We start from the raw sequence: 17669 nt of genomic DNA, 5'->3' as shown, positions 1-17669 counted from the left end.
CGGCAACTCACAGCAGCCCAGCTCCAGGTCGAGCTGTTGTTCAGCATCTTAGCTGTAGAGGGCAGTGTCACTGGCCCTCATCTGTGGGATCCGAACCGGGGCCCTCTGGCATCCCAAGCCAGTTCTTAACCAAGGCGCCACTAGGCCGGCCCAAATGAGTCGTTTCTTTATTGATAATTTCCTGGGCTCCACCTGCCAAGCTCATTTTAAACACAGAGACAAATTAACGACATTTTCAATAATGGACTTATTTTCAACAAAGGAAATGGGGGAAGAGGAAGAAGATTTTTTGGAAAGCAAATGTTCAGCCAAACAAAGGTTTTAATTGGTTGGCTAGTAGAAATAAAGTCTTGCATAACATGCATCCTATCATTTAGCTTGCTGCTTTGAAGATTTCTGTATTCCTTACACACAATTATTATAGGCTTCCAGCTGAGATGGAGGCACACCCTCGGGTTTTGGAAAAATAAAGAAAGATACTGATGAATCTGGGAGGAAAAAGAGTAATTTCTTGTTAGTTTTAGATATAGGAGTATAAGACGTTCAGGGTTTGGGGGCCCTGTTGATGGGGAGCAGGGTGGGCCACCCCAAGTCTCTTCAGCATAAGGATTATTTTACGCTAGTTTTAAGAAACAGCAGACACAGGAGAAGCTCTGAAAACTGAGTCGAAGCTACCCTTTTGTAAGAGAAATTTACATTTATAAGGGAAATCTCCATTTGTAAGGGTTCTCCCTCTCTGTACCAGGAAGAGGAGGATGACTAAATGTCTAGAAACTCTCATCACTGGAGAAGGCTAGGACTTAAATCTGCATAACAGCCTGACCCCCCCTCCCCCCTTATCTGGAGATGGTATTTCAGGTGGTGGCTTCTGCCATTTGGGGGAATTACTCAGTTTTCCTAGGTCTGTCCCATGTATACAGGAGGTGTACTTATTACTAAATTTCTGTTTGTTTTTCTCCTGTTAATCTGTCTATTATTACAGAGGAATCTTAGCCAAGAACCTAGAAGGGTTGAGGAAAAGCTATTTTTCCTCCCTTACACTGTCATACCATGAAGAAAGAGAAAAACAGGGGACAGAGAGACACTTAAGCCCTTAAGGACAGACTCAAACACTTCTTGAATCACAGCAGAGAAGTACGAGCAAAGAGAACCAGAGAAAGATGAATCCCACTGGAGGAATTATATGGTCCCATATAAGTGAATATGCTGAGTTCACCTCTTCTGTAAGCAAGCTTTGAGGAGAGGCAGCCATTCTGCAAAACCTGGGCAGAATATTAGCATTGCTAAGATCCCTAGGGTTCTGTAACAGGAATAGCTGCGGACGTTGCATATTAAGGTGTACATACACAATGTGTCCCACATGGGCACTGATGACATCAGTGACGCTCATTTTTCTACTAAAGATTCAAGCACCAGGTTTTTGTGGCAAGTCCCTGGTAAATCTCAGCAGACTTCCCGAAAACACAGATAGACCTGTTGAAACACCCATGCGTGATGGGTTGAACTCATGTGTATAATTTGGGGTGGTCCAGTTTTCTGCCCTTTAGAAGCACTATGGGTGGGTAGAACCAAGACCTACTGGAAAACTAGAAGAAATATGAATCAAGAGGAATCATTACTAACAACCCTCTGCACCTCGACCTTCCCACCCAAGAATGAGTCTAAGGATTTGAGAAAGTGACAAGGTAGCTACTATCCAGTCAAACCTCCCCGGGCACGGCAGGGTCACTGACACTCCTCTTTTCATTAAAATAATAAATAAATTAAAAATAACACAAACTTGCCTTTGGTTTACTCTTACAGAGGGGTTTTCTAAGGTAGCTGCCCAAAGCTGGAAGTGCAAGATCTTAACCTTGTTTTTTTGGGCAAAAGGGTTCTAGCAGTATAGACATAAAGCTCTCCAGGTAGTTTCTAGGCCAGTGGTTGTCAACAGATGGAGCGATCCTGCTCCCAGAGGGCACTTGCCGATTTCCAGGGACATTTTTTGGTGGTCACAACTGGAGGAGGGTGCTACTGACATCCACCTAGTGGGTGAAGGCCAGGGATGCAGCTAAACATCCCACAATGCACAGAATTGTCTGGCCCCAGGTGTCAGCAATGCCAAAGTGGAGAAATCTTGGTCTAGAGCTAAAAGCAAAGGCAACTCAAAGTATTCTTTATTTCTTCTATTTTTTCATATAACACAGCACTCTCATCCCTAGAGAGGTCTGAAAAATGTTTTGGATTTTCTCTCTCAGTATAAATGAACTTGTGAAGAACAGGAACGTACTTTAGAGAAGAACACGCACTTTCTGTTTCAGAAATCTAAAATGGAAAATGTATATGAATTGGTATAATACAGTCATATTATAATTGAGTTAGAGTGCAAATTCCTTCCAGGCGGAAGCCATATCTTCCTCCTTATTTTGTTGTCCTGTAGTGCCTTATTTGATATTTGTCCTTTAATTTTAATACTGATTATCCAACTACTATTGTTGGGATAAAAAGCTATATTTGTGTGATATTTTTAAACTTCTTGAAAGCCCTAGAACAGCCCTGATTCAGTTTTGGAGATGCATGGCACAAAGTGTCTTCACATCTTTCTCTCTGCGATACTCAGCCTTGTGGCTGGGAACTTGAGAATTCATACTTGTTGTATATCAGTTTGACATGATTTAACATCTACTTGTTTACAATGAAAACCTGAAGTTGTTTTGAAGAGTGAAGTTGTTTTGATCTAAGAATGAAGCTGTTTTTATAAGTAAAGTTGTTTTGATATAAGAGTGATGTAAACGGTCAGGATGTCATCTCATTTGTTCTCATTGGCAAGCACCCAGTAGCTCAGCTGCTGAGGGCCACAGCGACAGCTTATCGGTAAGAGCACATGAAGAAACAACCATGGCAAGGGGACATTTAGGCTATAAATACCCAGAGTTTGTAAGGACTGCCTGAGAGTGTTCAGTCTGGGCAAGGTGGAGGCTTGGGCCATCTCAGGGTATTACTCAGTTTTCCTGGGTCTCTGCCATGTATACATACAGGAGGGATACATGTTATTAAACTTATGTGTGTTTTCCTTTGGTTAATCTGTGTTTTATTATAGGGGAGGCTCAGTCAAGAACTCAGAGGGTAGAGGGAAAATTATTTGTCCTCCCCTACACATATATGTGTCATTATCTGCCGCCTCCACTGCTCTGCAACCCAGAACTGAGCTGGCTTTCATCAGTTGTGGATTGAATGAATATGATAAACAGCATGACTGGGAAGGTTTCATTCTCCTTTTATCTTCATTTCATGTTACACTACTGACCACATTAATTTTTCGGGTTTCTCTTTTCCTTGCCCTGCCCACGACTACCAGCCTAATTCAGGACTCTACAGCTCAGACTTCATGCCACACCTCTTGGTTGCTTCTGCTCCATCTTCCCAAACTCGTCTTGACATTCTCTCCAACCACTCTGACCTTTCCTTCTGCTGAAGTCACACTGCATTCACTCTCACACCATTTAGCACACAAGCATGCCTTGTGCCTCATGCAATATGTATTTGCTTTATCTGCTCAAAGGGCCTGTGTCATCTCCAAATCCTTAGGACCTGAGTCCTATACTTTTTCCACAGGTCCAGGGATGAACTTGGTACCATGCACAAATGAGGCACTTAATGCTTATTTTACCGATAAAAAAAAACCAAATAAGTTGACACCAAGGCTCTCTCCTCTTACCTCACACCCATGGTCTCTCCAACCAGGCAAGCAGGTTACCACAGAGCACTTCCTGCGTTCACATGATCACGTCTGCCTGTTGCTCATTGTTTAAAACCTTACCAGGCACTCAAGGTCACCTCAAGCCCACTCCCTGACAACCCCACATTACACTAAGTATCCCTTCATTTGCTGTCACCCCTAGGAAAATACTCTGGGTACCGGCACTGTCTCACATGGTCCCACTCCCCCAGTACGACTAGTTTAAACTGAGATGTACTGTAAATGTAAAGCACCTAGGGACCCTGAAAGATTTAGTATAAAACAAAGAATGTAAAATATTTCATTTATAGTATTTTACATAAAATATAAATATCTCATTTTAAAGGGATAATATTTTGGATATATTGGGTTAAATAAAATATATTAGAAAAATTAATTTCACCTATATATTTCACCTGTATATATCTGCTATATTAGAATTTCACAAATGAACAAAAATGACTTTTTCCCCTCACTTTTATTGAGACGTAATTGACATATTATTTGTTCGTTTTAAAATGTGGTTATTAGAAAATATAGAATTGCTTGCATGGCTCGCTTTTATGGCTCGCATCATTTATCTGCTGGACAGCTACTTGATGCACTCATTCGCTTCTCCTCCTGAGCCTTGCCCTGGACTGTCCTTTATGTTGAGATGTGCTATTTCCTTATCTAATTGAAGACGATCCTAGTAGAGTGCAGTGACTGCATGGACACACAGGGAACCTCCATGTGACTTTGTGGAGAATGAACACAGAGTCCCAAATTGCCTCCTTAAAGCATCAGGAATGAAAAAGGTGCTTTGGTGCTGAGCCCAGGTAACCACAGCACACACGTGCGGTCATCAGCACAGGAGACAAAGCCCCCATTTCCTGGTGGTCAGCTCAGTGCTATGTTAGTGCCTGGTGCCTACAGATACCCCTGAGGCCCTTGACATGGCCCCAAGGGGCTCTTCACCAGTCAGCTGTTTCTCAGGACCATTTGAAAGTTAATGAAAGACAAGACAGTCTGGGTGTCCTGAGCTATGGTCTGGGGATTCCCAGAATTCTCTGTGAAGAAGACATTGCAACAAGCTTTTCAATACAGCAAGTCCACAATTAGCATAGTAGATAGGTTCTTAGAAACTGTGACTTTAAGCAAAACGACCCAAGGAAACCAATTTTACCACAGGCTCATTGATACACAGAGATACCATGGGAACCTAACTCTTGTTTCTATCAGTTAGCCTATGGTAGAACTGTTTACTTCCAGTTTCCAAGAACCTGTCGACTACATTAAGTGAGGACTTATTCTGCAGGCTTTATTTGTGTTCTTCGCAACTAATGGGAGAAGCAACAGAAGGACTTTCTAACTCAGTTCAGTTATAAAGTAGACCAGTCCTGTCAAACAATGTTCCCTGACGATGCACATTTCCAACATGCAAGGACTAGCTGCATGCGGCCATCAAATGTTAATAAATTTATATTTACATGTAAATACACACCTGGGGCTAGTGGCTACATTTTATACACTGCCATTCTAGTTTCTAAAAAGCAGTGTTTCTCTTCCTTCTAAAAGTAAGGAGATCGTGACATGGAGAACTATTGAAATAGTAACAAATCTGTACCATTTCCATTGTAGATGATAGTCTTTGTACTTCATGAAATTAATAATTAACATTATTCAGAGCCGGCCGAGTGGCTCAGTTGGTTAAGAGCTCGCTCAACAGTTTGAGCTCTGAGCAACAGCGGTTTGATTCCTGGCCCGAGCTGAGCAGCCGCTGAGCTGCCAACAGGTGGCAGGATGGCTCAGATTTAAAAAAAAAATTAACATTATTCAATGTATGTTCTCATGGTCTAAGATCTCATGCCTAAATTTTTTTATGTGACAATTAAGCTAAATTTAACTAGATGATACACTAAGTGAAACTGATTTTATTTTCATCTTGGGTAATAGGTGCAAGGCTTTTATCTTTATTGGATCATCTTACCTGTCCCTACAGTTAGGAATGTCAGTATTTACTGTCTGCTACTTGAGATTGAGTTGACAGCCAGTGATTACCTAGGGGAGGTTGGGGAGCGACGGTAAATCAGGGACCACAAGCTCAGTGAAATGCTGCTTCCTGAATGTGCCATATCCCCCGCCTTCATTTACAACTTACTCTGCTTCACCCAATCCTAAAAATGATCAGACAGAGACACAGGAGGGAGGCCCTGAGCCTGGTAGATTGGTGGTGACAACAATTTCAGTACCAGGGCAGCTGCCAACAGGGAGTCCTCACTGGGTGGCAGGCGCAGCGAAGGACTTGCCAGTTACCTTTCCTAGCCCTCAACACTCTTGGGTCATTCTTGGTCACAAGTAAACACTCGGCCTTCTGGGCTCCTGAGCTTCCAGAAACAATGAGTATTGACTTCATACCACAGTATCAGAACAAGACGTGCTCAGTGACCGGGCAGCAGAGAGCGGAATAGTCTCCTGGGTGACAACAGGGATGGATGGTGTAAAGTGCCCAAAACAAAATCAAATGGTGACTGTCACTCACCTGTCTTTCTTAGTAACTTACAAACAAGAACATCCCACCTGGAAAATGCATCCACGGAGGCCCCCACTAAGTTTTTGGGTTTTGTCAGCATAAAACAAGTGCAATGATCCCAAAGATATGAGCATATTGGATTTTAGCCCTTAACTTTCAACTGTCTGTTAAAAAGTAAAACTTTGGTAACCAGATCAATGTGACAATTGTTTTCCACTTGAAGCCCTAGACCGCAAAGTGCCAGTGGTGAGAATGAGCCAGTCTCGGGAGGATGTAGGCCGGCTGGGAGGAAGCCACGCCCAGCAACCAGAGTGGCTTATGACTCCGTCCAGCTCCTTTTAATAACAGTCAGGGATACAGGAAACAAAATACACTCTCAATAAAAACGTACTTACGAAGCAGTGTCAAGGCAGGGGGCTAGGCTAGACTGGCATTACGAAATAGGGTCAAAGAGCACAAAGCCTGAGGAGGAAAGGTTAAAAAACCTAGGATTTTGAAGAAAGCCAACATTTCAAAGCTCTCTGATAATTCATGGTGGAAAGTGGAAAATGAATAAAATACACTTAGCCTTTTCATTAATCACCTCCCCACCAACACACACATGACCCTGTCCTAGCACCCCGGGGTTCTCTACCAGGTTTATTTTGGCCCTCAGGGGACACTCAGGAACATCTGGAGACATGTAGGGATGCCATCCAACTCCTACAGTGCACAGACAGCCCCACGACACAGAGCGACCCACCCCATGTCAGCAGTGCCCAAGTGGAGAATCCCTGCCCCGGGGACACCGGGACGGTAACTCGTATTTCAGCAGGGGGATGAGGCAAGACGGCTCAGGGAAAACCATCTATTGCCTCACTCGATCTGCTGTTTCCACAGCAGAACACACGCTTGGCAAGCTGGTCAGCGAGAAGGAACTGCCATTTGTGACTCGGGAAAGAAGATGCCAGGGTGTGAAGCTACTCTTCTGAGCTGCTTGCAAACACTAATATGCAACTTCCAGAACGTTAAGATTCACAGAAACCGTTCCCAGTCTGTGGATCAACCTTAGTGAAAAGACGACTGCTAACAAGAAACAATAAAGAACAGGTTCCAAAGTACTGGAACTGGGACATCTTCCTACTGCTATTTCTGCATGGTAAACCCATTTTAACGTGTGATAACTGGTCAGGAAAGGACTTTCTAAACCTTACTGTGCTAATCATTTTACAATATATACGCGTATCAAGTCGTTACTCTGTACACCCTAGACTTATAGAACGTTACATTACAATTATATCTCAAGGAACCTGGGACAAAGAACATCCTCATTAATGGTAGAGGACAAACAGACAAACAAGTAGTTAATTCTCACAGCATAAGGCATATAATCCCCCCTGGAATGCCACTGACATCCTACCTACAAATCCTGAACACACTCATTCTTACGAAACACGCCTCCTGCTCTTTAAGGTGGCCGTGTACTCACGGGCTCGGGTCCGGGTTTTGTAAGTGCAGGTGTAGAGGCTGCAGGGCCTCACTGGCATGGACCTCAGAATCTGGAACCTTCTCCACAGCCATGTGCACGGAGAGGCTTGAAGAATGACCCTCAGGCTATTCATCACCGCCTTTTTGGCTCGAAATCTTGATCAGTTCCCAAAGGACTGGCAGGGTCCCAGTAACCTAGAGGCAGGACAGGAGGAGAGGCTGTTAACTGTAGGCAGTGCCGATCACGTGGAAACCTCTAAGTAGGACAACATTCAGATGATGGGTACGCACCGTGGGGGAGGGGGAGGCCCAAACCAGAGCCAGTGGTTTATCCACTCTTGTTCCTCACACTCACTGGTCACCCTAGGACAACAGACCCATCTGCTGTCGTCATGTCCACGCTCTGCACACCAGCCACGTGGGCGTTAGCTCTCCCACATCCTGCGCTCCCTCCATGGCACAGAGGTTCCTCCTTCCCTGGCCCACTCTCGGCCTGCTGAACTCCTACCCACCCTCTAATGATCACCACGTCCACCATCACTTTCCTCTTCTGGTGAACCCAGTGGCCTCTTCTTGGTTACAGTGCTCATCGCCATTGGATTAATTACATACCTCGTCAGGAATGTAATTTACGACTCTAGCTCCCCAGCATCTAAGCCCCACAGTGATAACGCCCGCATTCGTCTTGGTCACAGCTACGTCTCTTAGGGACACAGTGCCTGGTACATGATGGCTGCTTGATGACCTGCGTAGGCTTCCTTGGTGATGGACAAGTTGCGGATCTGAATTTCAGGAACCAGGAACTGTGAAGTTCTGAACTAGATCTGAGCTAGGGGGAAGAAGGCTAGACCCGAGGAAAAGGTAAGATAATTAGCCCTGCTGTGTGTCCAGTGAAAGCTAGAAGCAGTTCCTTCCTCTTACTACCCTGAAAGAAAAAAACGAGGGCTCCAGGCAGAACTCTTTATAATTAGCTATTAACAAGCCATGTGCCCGGACAAGTATTGTGAGTGAGGTGGCACAAAGAGGCAGCCTTTCTGCCCAGTGCCGTGTGCTCCGTTGTCCATGTCACTTTGCAATGAAGGCACTGACCTCAGGGACTGGAGATGACCATCATCACATGAAGGGGACCGGGAGGAAGTTCCTGAACCCCACGGAGCCTCCTCACCTGCAGGCCTGACTCCCTACCTGAGGTCACAAGGCCAGTGACACCTAAGGCATGTTTTCCCTGCCAAACGGTGTTGGAAAGTCTCCAACCAAGTTAAAATCACTTTTGTTCAGAGTAGTTTTATGGGTGTGTTTGTAATATATACATCTTTGGAGGGAGCTGGTATGTAAAAATGTGCCTTCATTCTGTTCTTTTCCGTTTACTTCTATTGCTGACTTGAAGCAATAATGAGCGACTGCCTCATGCAAAGCACTGTGCTGGGTAAAGATGGAAGTCATGTTTCCCCATTCCCACAAGCTTGCGATCTACAAGGAAAAGCTATTTAAACAAATAATTTGTTTTTTAGTTACCATTGTTATTGTGGTAAAATATACAAAATATTTATAACTTTCACTTGTTTTAAGCATATCATTCAGTGGCATTAAATACATTCACAATGCTGTGTACCCATCGGCATTATCTATACCCAAAACTTTTTCATCATCCGCTACATCGTCTACCCATTAAACAATAACTCCCATTCCTCCTGACCCCCAAGCCCTAGTAACCTCGATTCCACTTTCTGTTTCTATGCATTTGCCTATTCTACATACTCCATGTAAGTGGAAACGTGTGTTTTTCCTCTGAGCTTTTTATTTCACTTAGCATAATTAAACAAATACTTAATCAAAGAAGATGTGATGACAGCTCTGACTTAATTTAATGAGAACATAGGCACAGGCTGCATGTTTCAAGAGCTGTTGACATCGGAACCATGTGTCATCGGAGACAATTTTTACAGGAGGGCAAAGGCAGAGAGATGGACAGCGGTCGTGTCAGCTTGATGAGGACATTTGGGGGTGCGGGGGCAGATGTGCCTCGGAGCCAAGGCCAGAGAGGGCAACAGAGGTTGGAAAAGCAGAACCTTGGGTTTACTCAGTAATCACTCTCAGTGTTGGGGGAGGTGGGCAAACACATGGAAAAGGAGTCCTTTCTTGCGTACAATCTAGATAAAAAAAGAGACTTAGTAATTTCCTGGAACACAACGCCAAGTACAATGTATACTCAACAGGAAGGAGGTGCTGCTTTGTCCTTCAAAGAGAAGGTGGTGATAAGACAAGGCCAACGGCAGGCCTGACCACTCAGGGAGTCCTACCGATGAGCAGGCTTGCTCCTGGCCTGCTCAAGGGGCCATGTGACGGTCTGAGGCCCGTTGGCATCCAGCTCCAGAGCCATCAGGAAAGGCCCGAGGCTAGGCTGAGCTGGCGCAGGCAGGCTCTGACCTCCAGGGCATTTATGAAACACCAGACACATTTCTAGGTTCACTGGGAAACAACACAAAGTCTCTACCCATGTGGAACTTACAGTCTAGTAGGGGAAGACAGACAACAAACCACAATTTAATACCTAATTCAGTTGTAGAGACAATTTAATCAAAATCTGTTCAGTGAAAAGTAGAACAGACGATGAATTGGGAGTGCCACGGGGGAGGGGGTGTCGGGTGTTTAAATACATTGCTCAGGGGAGGTCTTATTGAGGTGAAATTTGAGCAAAGAACTGAAGGAGGTAAAGGAATTTGTTATATGGTGATCAGGGGGAAGGGTATTCCAGGCAGAGGGAATTAACCGCCTGTGCACATCCCCTGAGGTGAGAGTGTGTGTGGCACATAAAAGGGACAATATGGAGGCCAGTATGGCAGGCGTGGCGGGGACAAGGAAGAGGGGAGTGGGAGATGAGGCTGAGAGGTAATGGATGCCAGGTTAAGTAGATTTAGGCCACTGGAAAGGTTCTTTCTCTAACTCAGGTTTCTCACCCTTGGCATTGTTGACATTTCTGATCAGGTAACTCTTTGGTTTAGGGGCCATCCTGGGCACTATGGGAGGATTAGCAGCATCCCGGGGCTCTAGCCACTAGATGCCAGGGGCGCCCTCCCTCCCACAGTGACAACCAAAAGCATCTCCAGACACGTCTCCAGACACGTCCTTTGGAGAAGGGGGATCACCTCTGATTGGGAACCATTGCTTGAAGAGACATGGGGACACAGTGGAGTTTTTGGAGCCGAGGAGGGACAACACCTGACCTATAGTTTTCAAAGAGCATTCAGGGTCCCCTGCTGGAAATCGACTAGGATGGGAGGCAGGAAAGAAGCAGGGAGTCCATTTGGGATAATCCAGGGGCTGGAACTAAGGGTGTCGCAGCGGGGGTGGTGAGAAGTGTCGGGTGTTGGCTATAGCTTGGAAATACAGCCCGTAAGATGTGCAAGAAGAGAGTGGAGGATGGCTGGGAGATTCCTGGCCTGGCCTAAGCAACTGGAAGAACGGAGTGCCAGGAACTAACACGAGGACAACAGTGTGTGGGGCAGGTTTTGGGCGGGAAATCAGTGCTCAGATTTGGGCAGCTGGAATCTGGACCGGAAGTCCAATCATCCAAGTGGAGGAAATGAAGCACCGTCCTGGGCAGTGGCAGTCGAGATGGACAAGGTACCTTGCATTCCAGAGATCGCCATTTTGGATAACACAAAACAAAACGTGGAGTTTGCACTCACCTGGAGGGGACAAAGGGGAAGAAGCTGAGGAAGGCCTCGTGATTTCCCAGCTGGATGATGCTGGTGGCACAGTGAGAATGAATCCCTGAGCAGAGAAACGCAACCCGGCACAAAGAGCAGGTGGGGAAGAGAAAGATGGCACCTTTGTCTAATTCCTTATTGGATTTGAGGTGGAAGCCACAGGTGAGAGGAAAGGTCTAGCGGGGAGTGGGCAATGCAGCCCTGGTGCAGGAGAGGTCATGAGGCTCGAGAGAGGAAAAGCCCTCCGCCAGGAGTAACAGGTGTATAGAGGCCGACCGACAAAATGGAGTGATTAGGAGGCCCAGAGATGGAGAAGAGGCGAAGGCACTCGAGGAGGCAATGGAGCATGGAAGTTCAAGGGCGAGGAGGGTTCCAGGAAAATCCAAATACACGGAAACTCAATTTAGCTAATGCCAGGCTACAATTCCTGTAACAATCCATGACGTTATTTATACTCAAGCCTAAAGCCAATCCCTTGTTACATTAAAATGTTATAATTTACTGAGAGGTGGTTATTTAAACTTAGGATGTCATAAAACCGAAGCTTGCAAAAAGCAGAAATAATGTTTAATTATCAAACATAGTACATAAAGATGAAGTAGTATCATACATTATTGGATTTCACAGAGAACCTGTCCTTACTTAAGTCTATTCTTAATACTGGGATTGTTAACCTTAATATAAAAGGCTAAAAAGTGAGAGGCAACAAGCATTTATTTGTGATTCAGAATTATAGCTATTCAGGAAGCACTGATTCAAGCAGAAATCCTAATAGTGTTCTGATTAGGAGGTGAAGGCATGGGGTTTTTATGAAAAAGGGAAGGGGAATAAGAACATGAATAGAAGGCATTTCTATGGGTGTTAATAAGCTGAGGGAGGAATTTCTACAGATGCAGATAAGCTAATATAGTGATGTTAGTTCTAAAGAATGTGTTTCATTTTCAGTCAGGTAATCATGTCTTATTTTCCTATCATCTTTGCAAGCAGTTTGGGATACAATGCTGCTTTAGGCCCAATCCAAAAGTTATTTGCCCAGTTTTAACAGTCGACAGGTTTGAGTAAGACATGCAAGGCAGTTCCTTTGGAATGACAGCTCTGACTCCATTTTGAAGTGGCTCTGTTTAATTTTTACAGGAACATGGGCTGGATGGTGCCCAGCTGGGCTAAGTTTTCTATACTATATGCCTTTGCTGTCACTATTTTTGTATGTCCCTGGATTTTACCAACTCGTCCCTTATCCGCTGTTTTGCATACTTAGAAATGTGTGAAAAAAGATTCTGAAAGCCTTGAAAAAAATCACTCATAAATCATGTATTTTTTAAATGACAAATAGTTTGAACTCAGCCCGATGGAGCCATTTACACTTATGCAAAACAGACAGGAAAAAAAGTCACCTATTAAAGATTACTAGAATTAAACTGAAAAAATTTCCTTGATTCTGATCAGATTGGCCCTTCATTTCCTCACCTCCTGATATGGAAAAGAAGCCAGGATCTTGCAACTCTCTGGATTTAAATCAGAAGTTGTGTTTCCATGTCTTGACTGGGAAAGCTCAGCTTCTTCCTCTCACCCACTTTTTTCTCTGAGAGTATGTTCCTAATCTGGGGTTGCCAAAGGTTTCAAAATACATTTCTAGTAACAGCTTCATGTGTTGCAACTAACTGCCCCAGAGCGGTCCACGAGATGAACTGCATTATCTCCCTTCCATCAGATTTCCCCAATATTCATGTTCACTCAATCACTCACAATTCACTCAATCTTTATTGCGTTCCAACCGTGAGCCTTCACAGCCTTTTGCCTGGCTCCAGGAAAGTATGTACAGCACAGAAAACGGGCCTTGCTGCTCTTGGCCTTTCGCTGAATTTCAGTCCTAGTACTGATGTAAAATTACCTGAGTAAGAGGAAGGCCCTAGATAGCTGAAAGGTTTGCCCTCTCCACCATATCTGAAAACACTGGCAGTTCTGATGGATGTGCAGGGGCGCGTCACCGGTAGGGTCTGGGGCAGCTTCCCTCACCAGAGAAATCGGGCTACTCCTTTCAATATTCCAGCAAGGCTTTTAATAGCAGAGTGAAGATGGTCAGATGATCAGGAAAGGAAGCAGGGAAAGCAGAAAGCAACGTGGTTTTCAGTGGCTGGGAGAGAACAAGTTCTATCCAAATTGAGGTGCACACATTAACTTCGTGTACCTCTCAAACTTTCCCCGTTAAAATACACGGGAGGGGAGGGCACTTACGTGAAAAGCAACGAGTTGCCACCAGCCTCAAGGCAGTAGCATTTAACACTGAATGCCACAAAGACTCTGCCATCAAAGTTTGTATTTGGGAGGTTCTTCTCCAATTCTGGGGCGGGGCACAAAACAAAAAGGCCAGAAGGAATCTCTGAACGGATAAGGCTAAGATTTGGCCTCCAGACAGAGCTGTGATGCTGATCCCTTGCCTTCAAGGTGGCTGAGGCTCCGTCCAGACCCTGGTGTAGTCAAGGGAGGGAAGAAATACAATCTCTACCCAAGTTAGTCCCAGCTTGCGGCGCCTCGGCTTCTGGAACTGCAATCTCAGATGTGTAGCCCTTACCCGTCTCCAGCTATTTCACAGCACGTTAGACTTTCTTGAGTTATTCACATCCAACCAGCCCTGGCAACACCCTCTGTTAAGGAAAAGCCCTCGCGCTCCCCACAAATTCCCCGGGACAGCTGTTTTCCTGTCAAGTGCAAATAACCATAAAATGCAGCCATCTGGTTGGTGACTCCCACAGAAGAGGGCTGCGGGAGCGGGGGAAGGGCGATGCCCTGTCAGCCTCCCAGACCCGGGGGCGCCCCGCCGGGACCCCAGCAATACTCGCAAATAGCTGTCGCGCCTCCGAGACCGGCAGGGCGGGTGTGTGCAAGGAGGGTCCCGGCCCTCCCGGAGTCGGCCGGCCCCCACTCCACTCGGCCGCCTGCCCTTACCTGAGCGTTTTCGCAACAGCACGAACCTTGCGGCTGGCTCTAGTCCCGAATCGCGGCTAGCAAGCTTGGCCATCATAGCCACGCCCCCTCGCCATGTCCGGCGGCCCGGGCCACGCACCTCCCCTCTAGGCCACGCCCATAAGCCTGGTCCCTCCCCCTCCCCGCCCTAAATTGCTGCCCTAGCCAAACCAACCAGACCGTACCCAATCTGTGCTGAAGGCCTGGCGGCTCGCCTCCCGCCACAGCCACGCCCCTCTCACCGGGCCACGCCCCTGAGCCAGGGCCCCCTTCTTCCGTCTTGTTTACGCCCCCGCGCTCCTCTGGAGCTCCGCCCCTCCGGCGGGGCCAAGCCCCTTGCCCTCCCTTTCTCCAGCGGGACTTATTCGCAGGAATTCGATGTTGTGTGGGCGGGCCCCCCTCCACCCTCCACCACGCCCCCGCAACTTGTCTCTGGAGAAATCCTTCCCTGCCCCGGAGCTGAGCGCTGGCGTGATTTTGTCGGGTGAAATCAGGCTGCGGGCTTAAGAGCCTAGTCTAAAAAAATGACTTTCCTGGGGTTTTTCCCATTTCCAAACATCAAAACGATACACCGAGAGCAGGTTGCTCAGTATGAAAACGCAAACACTGCACGGATCATGCAACCGTGTTCCTTCCCGCTAGTTTTCATGTCCACGTTACCCGACTTTCTTCGAGCCAGTTTTCACGTGCTCTGAACTCGAACTGTGTGTACCGGCGTTCCCTCTAGTCCCTCAGCCGACCTTAAAGCTTAGGCAGATAAATGGAGTCAACAGAGCTCCCGCATTTCCTGATGTCTCCTGCAGATGAACTTTCCTAGGCATCCAGTGAGCTCTTGCTGTCGAGACAACACATTAAGATTGAAACACTGGTTGCTGCCCTGTGTGCGCTCAGAGATTACTCTGCTAGCCTTACTCTCTCCATTTACAACTCTGGGTCCACAAGAAAAATGGGAAGAGGTTATAACCAGACTTTCCACCCCTGTACAGAAATCTCTGATTCATCCATTCAAATCATATTTATTTTTTTAGTATATGCTCCCCTGACAAGACAAGCCTCAACGAGCTTACAGTCTGAAGTTAACCCAACTGGGGTTCAGATGTGACAAGAAATGACAAGAACATTAAAGGTGTGGCAAGGGGTTACTAAGTGGAAAAGGATTTGGTACTCACAGGTCTTCTTGATTTGATTAGTAGGAATATTTTGGGGGTAGCAAACATAGGAAACCACTTTTATAGGACTTAGTACACTTTTTTACACGATATATTCTCAATAAATCTTCATTAAATATTTACCCTTCTCACATGTGTAGAAAGAATGATAGCACTTTTCCCTGCCTACCAGTAAGATTTGCCACTGTTATTTCTTCATATGCCAACAAAACTTTGATGATAGCATATTTAGTTACTTTTTCTTTTCTTCTCACCCTCCATTCCATTTCTGCCTTGACGGAACATTCAAAATGTTGTGCTACATGGTGGTGGCGTTCTATCATTTCCACACGTTGTTCTCATTAAAGAGCAAATTATACTCAGAGAAAAAAGCTGCGCTAGAAGGAACAGAGAAAAGAACAAGTTTAAATATAATAGATCACCCTGACCCTGAGAACCTTGCCTCATTTATAAAATGTTTCAGCTGTCAGTCATTTTTGCCTGAAAAATTAACTCACAGAAATTGATCCAAATATAGCCTATATAAATTAGAGTTGATTTTTATAGTTAGTTCTACCGCACCTTCTTCCATAAACGATTGGAGGCAGCTTACTAAAGTATAGACATTACTAGAGAAAAGAAATAGTTGAGGGAGCCAGGGAAAGGGGGACTTAATAGAAGGAGAATAATGCAGCCAGATTGGCATTTAAGTATACAGGCCATCAGATCCAAAACAGTTTTTTAAGGTGGGCCACAGATTTAAAAAAAAATAACTTGTTAATTTTTTAATTATGGTTGACATACAATTTTATATTAATTTAAGGTGTACAACATAGTGAAGTAGACATTTATATAATTTACAAAGTGATCACCCAGATAAGTCTAGTACCCATGCTATCCTTGCTCTATTTACAACTTTGGGTCCAGAAGACAAAAAAACCTGAAGAGGTCGTAACCAGCTTTCTTCCCTGTCCAGAAATCTCTGAACGAGCACGTCTGAGGGAAGGGCTCTCTCCATTAGCCGTTCAGTCACTCAAACCATATTTCAAGTACTATATTTCAGTGACAAATAAGGCAAGTCACAGGAGCTTACAGCCTGAAGTTGCCCCAACTTGGGTTTTGATACAAGAAGAAATGACTAGAAAGGAAGGAATGTTAATGGGGTTGATAAATGGAAAAGGATTTGGTAATGATAAAGTTAATTCATATATCGGGACCCATAAAATGCAGGCCGCCCCAGAGTCCCGGCCCACGTCACAAACCTAAACCTGAGTCAGCCTTCAGTTATGGGACACACCTGTCAAGGAAACCTAACACATACCAGTCACAATCCTCCCACCCAGCTTTAGCCTGCTCACCTCACCCTAGAGAGCAGGACCTGCCAGCCTTACAAGAAAACCCCCGACCTCCTAGCCCATCCTGCCCTGTTTCAGCCTTGCCCCTTCTAATATTCTAGAAAACTCCCTCCTGCCCCAAATCCCTTGGGAAGAGCGCCGCTCTGCGCGTGAGGCACAGGACTGCCCAATCCACAGGTTGTTTGCCCTTGAATAAGGACACCAAACTCATTACTAAATTGTCTTAGTTCTGTCATTTGACAGAAACCACAGGTCTTCCTGATCTGATTAGTAAGAATATCTTTGGGCAGAAAACACAGGCGTCCACTTTTATACTTACTATAGCCCCTTACACAATAAATTCTCAATGAATCTTTATTGAAGGTATGCTCCTTTAACTTGTGTAGAGAGCTACATTTTTCCCCTCCATAGTAGCAATTTGGCTACATATAATTCTTCATATACCAGCAATGAAGATTTTAGGATCACATATTAAGTTCCTTCTCTTCCCTTCCCACCCTCCATTCCATTTCTGCCTTGAAGACAGTGGGAAAATTCACAAATGTTGCACTAGAAGGAACACAGAGAAAAGAACAAGTTTCCAACAGAACACTTTCATTAGGCTCATTCTGACCCTGAGAATTCTGCTTCATTTATGTAAAATGTTTCAAATGTCATTCATTTCTTGCCTTAAAAAAATAACAGGGGCCGGCCGGTTTTGGATGCCAAAGGGCCCCGGTTTGGATCCCACATATGAGGGCCAGTGACACTGCCCTCCACAGCTAAGATGCTGAACAACAGCTCAACCTGGAGCTG

General features: G+C 45.3%; 1 protein-coding gene across 8 annotated transcripts in view; it reads right to left on the bottom strand.

Annotated features, from left to right (window-relative positions):
• Positions 1-17669, bottom strand: part of CA5B (carbonic anhydrase 5B) — a 59446-nt gene that overhangs the window by 19077 nt on the left and 22700 nt on the right. For 4 of the 8 annotated variants that reach the window (XM_019666332.1, XM_019666338.1, XM_019666325.1 and 1 more), the window contains one exon: positions 7699-7892. In XM_019666332.1, coding sequence (XP_019521877.1) covers positions 7699-7831 — 133 coding nt within the window. In that variant the 5' untranslated portion in view covers positions 7832-7892. Of the gene's footprint in view, positions 1-7698; positions 7893-7988; positions 11049-14353; positions 14472-15371; positions 15918-17669 lie in introns of those variants that run through there. The other 4 variants (XM_019666348.1, XM_019666365.1, XM_019666355.1 and 1 more) reach the window with 4 other exon arrangements.

This window comes from Hipposideros armiger, unplaced genomic scaffold (genome assembly GCF_001890085.2).
Source record: "Hipposideros armiger isolate ML-2016 unplaced genomic scaffold, ASM189008v1 scaffold_13, whole genome shotgun sequence".
NCBI lineage: Eukaryota > Metazoa > Chordata > Mammalia > Chiroptera > Hipposideridae > Hipposideros > Hipposideros armiger.
The sequence above is the reverse complement of the archived record's forward strand: the minus strand, read 5'-3'. Positions and strand labels throughout refer to the sequence as shown.